The 8852-nt window shown below is 40.5% G+C and overlaps 1 protein-coding gene across 1 annotated transcript; it reads left to right on the top strand.

Annotated features, from left to right (window-relative positions):
• Positions 1-1139: 1139 nt before the first annotated feature.
• Positions 1140-5540, top strand: zic5 (zic family member 5 (odd-paired homolog, Drosophila)). Its single transcript, XM_017469223.3, has 2 exons — positions 1140-2467; positions 4325-5540. Exons 1-2 carry the CDS (start codon positions 1429-1431, stop codon positions 4768-4770), a joined length of 1485 nt encoding a protein of 494 aa, XP_017324712.1. The 5' UTR covers positions 1140-1428; the 3' UTR covers positions 4771-5540.
• Positions 5541-8852: the final 3312 nt, after the last annotated feature.

Below are 8852 nucleotides of genomic sequence, written 5' to 3'. Positions count from 1 at the left end.
TTGGTGTTTTATTCGACCGAAAATACTCCACTAAGATTCACCAAATATTGTCTAATTACTAACATAAATCAATTTTGAGAATGATTTTGAATCAAGACAAATTAAACCGATGACAGATGAACTCCCTGCTGTGTTCAATAGGAACCTTAAAAGGGTGTGTGCTTGTATCAAGTTCAACGCACACTCTCACTCATACAGAGAGAGAGAGAGAGAGAGAGAGAGAGAGAGAGAGAGAGAGAGAGAGAGAGCAGACAACATGATAAAATATTTGGAAATTTACGTGTATTTCTCTAGAGACCAAAGTGTTGAATTAAATATTTAAATATACTTAAATGTATTAAATATCAATTACCAGGATTAGCCATGTAGAAGACATGTGAAGACAGTGGCAAGTTTAAATATTTGAAATCGCACGTTTTACTATATGTCGTTAATTATTTAATCAGCCTTAAAAAATTATTGAAATTGAACGTTATTGAGCAGGTTAGTCCTAAAAAATTATTTTTGTCGCCCAGCGTTTGTTTCTGACATTTTCTTTTTATCTAATACGCGTGGTATTTAAATCTGGGCTTCAAAAAAAATAATCATTTGGAATACATTTATATCGTTTTATAATGATATACAACAATGAATTGGTGATTGATATAGAAATGTTTTTAAAAAAATTATTCTACAAAACGCAGTACAGTTGAAAGAGAGAAAAATCCTGTGCAAATTATATTTTTCTTTTTAAATAATTTTTTTTTACAAGGTTATTAATTTAAATACAGGACATCATTCATTAATTCATTCATTCATGTTTAGCTTCTTTAATCTAGAAAAAATCGATATATTTACAGTAACCGTTTATTTTAGATTTATTTACAGTCATTAAAAGCCGCCTACGTTCACCTGGCCATTTAGCAAAAACGTGTTGTGATTAAATTCTTAGCTTAAATACCGTAGCCTACTAATTGTAAACAAACAAACAAATAAATAAATAAATAAATAAATAAAGTTATTCTGTATACAAAATGCCTCTGTCCACATTTGCATGTCCTGGTAAACAGCGCCTTACACACAACTTTGTGAGTACAACTTTTTGGAGTCGACAGCGGCGATGGGAGTGAGGGGGCGGAACCCCGCTGAGCCTGCGCACTGAAAGACAGCCAATCGCTTCGCTCCTTTAACTGCCAGTCACCGAAATCTGTCCAATACCCGCAGTGCCATTTCTAAACTGTATTCCCCACTGTGTCCTCCAACTGTTGTAGTTTCTGCCAATCGCTTGAGGACAGAGTGGGAAAAGGAGCAAGCAGAGTTAGAGGCAGGACAAAAGAAGTTATATAGATGGTTATATGCATATATTTTAATGTTTTAGAAGGCGTGTAGTGGGGGGGGGGTAAACAAAACAAAAACAAAAGTAGCGAATGTGGACATGACGGTGTAGATATGGAGCCCTCTTTGAGCAAGAGGAATTCGGCGATAAGATTAGCGGATTTGGCAGCGACTCAACCCCTTCCTCATCAGAATATGACAGGCTTCCCGGGGATAGGGGGGCATCACCCTCACTCCCACCATGCCCACCTCCACCCTGGGGAGATGGGCAACGACCCTGGAGTGGCTCTCACTCCATTTGGACCCGAGCACATGGCACAGACAAATGCTCTCAAACTTAGTCCATCGCAGCACATTCAAAGCCATCCCGAAGCCCAGACCGCGGCATCCTTCCCGTCTTCTCAGACCACAGTTGGTTTCCCCGTGGCTCACCCCCACTCAGGCTACGCAAGCAGCAGGGACTTCATCCTCAGGAGAGAGCTCTCAGCCTCTGCTATGCATGCACTTGGCGACCAGCATAGTTCCGCCTCCTCCCCTCATCACCATGGCATGTTCATTTCCCCAACAGGTGCTTACGGGCACACGGAAGGTGGTGCCCATCCACTTTTCACGGGACTTCACGAGCAGACAGCCCCAGGTGCCCACCACCATGCTCTCAACGGACAGATGCGCCTGGGTCTTCCAGGGGACATCTACGGCCGGCCAGAACACTTCGGCCACAGGCCTGAACACTATGGACCTTCCCTTCACGGCTACAATTCCATGAACCTAAATGTGAACCTCGCTTCAGCCCCTCATGGAGCCACGGGGGCGTTTTTGAGGTACATGAGGCAGCCCATCAAACAAGAGCTGATCTGCAAATGGATTGACCAGGAACAAACGTCTAAGAAGCCGTGCTCGAAAACTTTCAGCACCATGCACGAGCTGGTAAACCACGTCACGGTGGAGCACGTCGGCGGACCCGAGCAGAGCAACCACGTCTGCTTCTGGGAGGAATGTCCGCGCGAGGGCAAGGCGTTTAAGGCAAAGTACAAACTGATCAACCATATCCGAGTTCACACGGGAGAGAAACCGTTTCCTTGCCCTTTTCCTGGTTGTGGAAAAGTGTTTGCTCGCTCGGAAAACCTAAAGATTCACAAGAGGACTCACACAGGTTAGTGAAGCTATTCGTCATTAGCCTAGACTGAGTGGAACAGAAGTTGTTACATAGTTAGCAATAGTCATGTGTATTAGTCCAGACTCTGATGAATAACATCGAAACGATGTAATCGCATGTAGCTGCTAAGACACAGTTACTCCTTTGCCACGGATAAACCCTATTTCTCCTTATATTAGACCCAAAACTAGATTTACACAGGGAGATGGTGAACATATAGGCGCTGCGTATGGATATACGTTGTCAATAAGGTTATGTAACAGAGGTTTGTCGCTTTATAGTGTACATTTTTTTGCTTCCAAGAATGACTGCTACACATTTTAAAGTGGAACTCGAGCGCGTCAGGAGAATTTGACTTTTGAAGCATGGACTAGTAAACAAAGAGGAAATAGATTTTATATCCACACGCATCAAGTTCATAAAAGTCCTAATACAACTGGAGGTGTTCTCAGATTTTATAGCATTAAAAATAAAAATAATAAAACGAATTCGGTTGTTTCCTTCCTTCTGGTTTTGCTGATTCAAATCAAAATATACGATAGCATTGAACAAAACATAACCATGATGTCCAGAAGTATAGATCCACAGTAGCTAATCATTCATTCATTTTCACTACCTTGCTCAGGGTCGCGGTGCCAAGATAGTGCATCACTAAAGGTTTAAGATGAAATAGCTTTTTTCCCCCCAAACATTTGTGAACCGTAACTCTATACAACAGCGCATACTATTAGCCTACCTCACCCAGTATAGCGCGTGAAGGCCTCGTTATTTTTCAAGAGTTTATTTTGTTACAGCCTATCTAACCATCTCTACCTGAGTCGGTTTGGTGTGGGATTAGTAATGGAATGTTCTTGTTTGGACGTTTAAAATGTAGTGTGTTTATTTCGTCTCTAACACTGCTAGGAACATGTGCTACCCCAATTAGGATGTGATCCATAGACTTGTTTACAATGACATGCACACGTAGTGGCTGCAGTTTTAACTTTCTTTATGCTTACGGTTTGAAATTAAAAACAATAAGTGACTCTATTAGCTTGTGCTTGTGATTCGTGCCATTGGGATTATGCACTTCCTTTGATCCTGAGATTTTGTGTGCTGTTTGTATATTTAAACATGAGGCCTGATTGACAGTCTCACCTCCTAATTGACTGCTGTGTTTTGTTGCTAGTGACGCAAAGATCAATATCACCCACCACGATGTTTACAGGCAAAGAAGGGCGGAATTATAGGATACCCGAGTGTTGTCCACAGTCTCGGGGGGATGTTATGCTAAGTAAGAAAATAATTTAGTTTGAAAGTCATAGGTGGACGTGTAAAGAGCTACACGCATCACAAAGCAACGTAGTGCAGTGGAAAAGTTACTGCATGAAGGTGGCAGTCATAGCACGTGCGGGGGAGTTTTCAACTGACTGCTATAGTCTCTGTACTTTCGGGGGGGGGGGTACTAAACAGTCCCTGTCGCTGGGATGGTACTTTTAGTATGTGTCCTTCACTTCTAAACATGGATGTAATGTATAGGCCTATTTGAAAAGACCTAAGGATTGTAAATCGTTCTTAGAAGTTTATAAATGTGCATTAAATGCACCTTTCCAGGAAAAGGACACACACTAAAAGTAGAAAATGTGTACACTTGTGGGTACCACAAGCAAAGAAAAAGATTTCACCTAAATACACTGTGTGAATGTAATATTTTTCAATCACGATGTTATCTCTTTAGCTACTGTATATTAGTTATACCTAACTGAAGTCTTGCATTCACCAATAAATGCTCACAAAATACTGCACAACGATAATGGACTATCTTGTATGTTTACGTTATTTATGAAAGAGCATGATTTTTTTTTGCCATTTCAGGTGAGAAGCCTTTCAAATGCGAGTTTGACGGCTGCGACCGAAAATTCGCCAACAGCAGTGACAGGAAGAAGCATTCACACGTGCACACCAGCGACAAGCCCTACTACTGCAAAGTGCGCGGCTGTGACAAGTCCTACACGCACCCGAGCTCACTGCGGAAACACATGAAGGTGCACTGCAAGTCTCCTCCGCCCCCTTCCTCCAGCTCGGCCGCCACGTATCATTCCTCCTCCGCGGCGCTCGGTGACGCGCTCGCGCCCTCCACAGAACCACTGCGGAGTCGCGCGGCCAACCTTTCCCCACAGGTCACCAACCTCAACGAGTGGTACGTATGCCAGGGCAGTGCTGTCCCTAACAATCTCCACACCCCCTCCAGCGATGTCCCAACCTCCGAATCTGACGACGAGGACTCTTTTAGACATTCAGACCCAAGGACGATGCTCTGATATGAAGCACAAGGGATATATTTATGTTGCATCCCTCCCACACACTGTTTTTATACATCTGTAACATCATGTGTTTGACGCGCGGTAGGCTACTCAGAAGTGTTGGTGGAAAGAAACACGCAACAGCGCCGCGGATGTCAGATGGTGAAGAGCATGTGCCATCAGTCCATACCCTACCCTACCCTACCCTAACTTAATCTACCCTACCCTACCCTTTGCCCTTAACTTGCGCATTCATGTACCACAAGACCCTATTCCATACTGATCAACGCATTAATAACTTCGAGTAAATGTGCTTGACAGTCGTTTTTAACTTAATTATTTTATTTAATAACATACAAGGGGTGCATCTCATCATTAAACCCGGGATAATTTCACACCCTTTGCTTTCAATTTCGGACCAAGATTTTTCCTGCATTGCCGAAAGGACTGTGGGCTTAGCTGATTAAGTCATATCCAGCCTACTAAGTGACACCGACATTGTTCAAATGAAACAATAACCGGTGATTGATGTGTTTGTATCACTGACTGGACAGTTTTCTATAGCTTATGTTTCTCCCCAGAGGTCTTTTATAATGACAGATTGATGAATTTCTGTGGGGCAATTGTCCTTTTCCAAGTGTTTCTATAATGTAAACATTCCCGATGTTTTTGCAATGAGAAACATGTTCAAACAGGCATGTCTATCACTTCTATTATATCAGTACACTCTTAGAAATAATTTTTTAAAAAAGGGCACTGAAGTGTACCTTTCTTTGTCGCTGGGGTAGCACACCTTATCTTTTGTATATTTAATATTTATCTTTCATCTGACAATGTGCATACAGTGTACATTTAAAGTATTTTATGTAGCAATTATGTAGCAAAAAAGGATTTAAGGTATATAATCGGACCCTGATTACCTTTTAGAGTAAAGGTACACATATAGGCTATATGCACCTTTCTAGGTTAAAGATCCATACTGAAGGTACAAAAGGTGTACACTTGAGGGTACCATCCCAGCGACCAGTACCCCTTTTTTCCCCCCTGAGAGTCTACTGAGGGGAAAACGGTTTATTCTAGAAATTGTTGAGTACTTGTTTGAAAATTTATACAATATCTGTGGTCGGGAGATTTTTTTTGTGGTATTTAAGAACTATTTAGTCTGTATTTTATGCAAAAAATCCAATGTAACTCTGATTTAAGAGTACGAATATGTCCTCTGAGACCCTAAATTATGTAAAGTGGACGGGCCTATTCCCTGACGGATGTGTAAAAAGGCTAATAGTTTCGATGCTTGTGAATGTTGTGCTAAAGTCCCAACCAGTTTTGTACATTGTAATTTATTTGCTGGTAATAATGTTTGGTCTGGAATTACAGATACACCAAAGAATAATATGATTAATTTTGGTGAAATGTAGTGATTTTTATGGTGTTGTGTAAAAAAAAAAAAAAAAAAAAAAAGGTTTTACTTGAATAGATTTAGCCTATGTGTAATGTGAAGAATCCCTCGCATGCCCTGTGTAGTAACTGTGTGTTTTTATTGCGGTGCATGGTGCTGTTAATTGTGCTGGGTGAAAGAGTGAAGAGGATTGTCGAGATTTTTGGTGTTCGTGATGAAATCGATATGAATAAATTTATTGACCTGAATTAAAAAAACAAAACAAAAACAAAACAAAAACAAGACAACTATGATCCATGCTTTTTTTTTTTTTTTTTTTTTTTTTTAAGTCAAACATTCTCTTTCGGATTTTATTTTAAATCACAACTTGCTTTTAATAAATGTGGGGCAGTCTAAATATTTATTTCTTACAGATTCTATACAGCAGAGAACAAGCAAAACAAAAACATAATAGTGTCTAATTTTAATGGTATATTTTCTTTGAGCAAATAAGACAATGATATTGTTATATACAGATGATTTAAAAAAAAAGGCACTGGGGACTATTCTGAACAAATTATTTAAAAAAAAAAACAGTTTGAATTGTTATACTATATACTGAATTTTTTGCTTGAAATTCATTTCGTAAGTTCTATAATTTATGTTCATAAGTTATCAGTCCTATATTCCGGAACAGTCTATCAGTGGTGTATCTTATAAAGAAAGGGACTGTCACCAATGCACAAATCAGTCATGGGAAACAGAACATAAGAGATGTCTTACAATAAAGGGAGTTTTGCCTTGTGAATATGAAGCCCCCATCCCTCACCCCATCCTTATTTCCTCCGGTAAAACGCGCTGTAGTACACTTTCAAAGTGCCGCCTGTCCATACTACAGAATCCGAATCGAGTAACTCCAGTCCTGCACCACTTCAAACCAATTTTTTCTGGACACTAACATCCGAATATGTCCCGTAGAAGACCCAGTGAACAGCCTGTAAAAGGAGGATGCTCATCAAAGCAGCAACAACAACAACAACAAAAACAGCCTTCGGTGGTTTTTCTTTTACAAAATTGTTTTTACTGACGTATTGATAAATGACAAAAAGAAAAATATATATATTTTCTATGTAGACAAATTTTTAAGCATCTTGTAGGCAATCAGACAATAAGGGATGTAGGTCTACCATGGGGTGTGTGTGTGTAGGGGGGGGGGGGGGGGGGGGGGTGATGATGTACGCAGGGCGGCTTGAGAAAGATATCACATTTGCTCTTTAGCGCCTAGCTTTAGTCTAGTGCAAATGAACAAACCTAGAAATCACATCTCTGAGCAGGTGTATCACCGGTGATGTGAAGTTCAAGTGCACTCTGGGGGTGAAAAAAAAAATCCCCTCTCCCTGCTTCCCTGGTCCCTCCTTCAATTCGAAACCCTCTATTAAGATACAGTTGCCCTGACCTTAGTCTCATGCCACGTTAGCGCAAGTCAATTTGCATTTCACCAGAACCGCTCTCATAAGTTTGTTCCCAAACTCCTTTCAATCCCAAGGGAATATTCAGATTTAATTTGAAACAAGCGTTGACGTGCGGCCCAACTTTTTTTTTTTTTTTTTTTTTTTATCTCTGTGTGTGTGTTCGAACTACTACGGGCCAAGTGAAAGAGTGATCTTTTATTTATTTAAAACAAGTGTCCTATGAATGGGGCAAAATAAACACGATGAAAAATAATCAAAGAGACGGTCGCCTCGGAGTGAAAAAAGGGGGAAGTTCATAAAAGAGCTGAAGCAGTCGCGGCTGAATGGGAGACGCTTTGAAGTGGAGCTGATTATCTGAGGAATACTTTGAGGTTGTCCTAACGACGGCGTTGAATCGAAAAGCTGCTCCTTTTGTCGACGATTTGCTCTCCTGCCCGTGGAAATCACTTACATGGGCCACGTTAACATGCAGCCTGCAAATCAGTAACTGTGCGAGTCAGACTTGCAGACGCCACTTGTGAAAAGACAAAGCCGAAAAGGACTGTGAAGACGCAGCGAGATCTCTTCCCATCTCGCCTTTATTAGACAGAATAAGCACACTGGAGGAGCTCGTGTTTACTGTGCTCTAGTCCCATTTCACACCACCTCTTTCACATTGCATTTAACATGGACCTGAAGTGTCATAGACATTTTGCACTTTTGAACTTTTTTTTTTTTTTTTGGTCTTTCTTCAGTAAAAGTCTAAAACAGCTCTAATACTCGCAGGCTCCCCAAAGAACTTGATGAAACAGTAGTTTGTCATTTCACAGGAAAACTCGCCTATGCGTCGAACTTCAGGGGGAAATGAGTTTAAAAAAAAAAAATCTTTCTGTGTGAAATACAAGTGATACTGATATTAAAAAACCACTTTTTTTTAAACAACTATAAGGTCCAGGCCTATAGTTCAATCAATACACGTATTTTTAATGGGAGTATGAATAACGTGGAGTTGAGACACAGGAAGAACATGGCACGAAAGTTGCAAGATATACTACTGTTCTAATGTTTGTGCGTGGATTTCTTGCGTGAACTGGTCTCCTTGGGTTCATGTGCAAATGTGCAAAGTCATTCATTAAAAACGCACAAACCACAGCCTAGCATTCATAGCAAAATGCCTGATCAAAATAGAACCGTTGAATATTTTTCATGTCTAACTCCACCTAGTTATACAAACGGACATGTGACTAAAGCATCTACAATTATAAAATACA

This window comes from Ictalurus punctatus, chromosome 6 (assembly GCF_001660625.3).
Source record: "Ictalurus punctatus breed USDA103 chromosome 6, Coco_2.0, whole genome shotgun sequence".
Lineage (NCBI taxonomy): Eukaryota > Metazoa > Chordata > Actinopteri > Siluriformes > Ictaluridae > Ictalurus > Ictalurus punctatus.
Note: the sequence above shows the minus strand (reverse complement) of the source record. Positions and strands in the feature narration are given on the sequence as shown.

What these genes read in the sequence shown, in the direction of transcription:
- zic5 (XM_017469223.3), top strand. Translation starts at nt 1,429, where the DNA reads ATGGAGCCCTCTTTGAGCAAGAGGAATTCGGCGATAAGATTAGCGGAT. An exon ending in TCACAAGAGGACTCACACAG is followed by an intron (nt 2,468 to 4,324) that starts GTTAGTGAAGCT and finishes TTGCCATTTCAG; the next exon opens with GTGAGAAGCCTTTCAAATGC.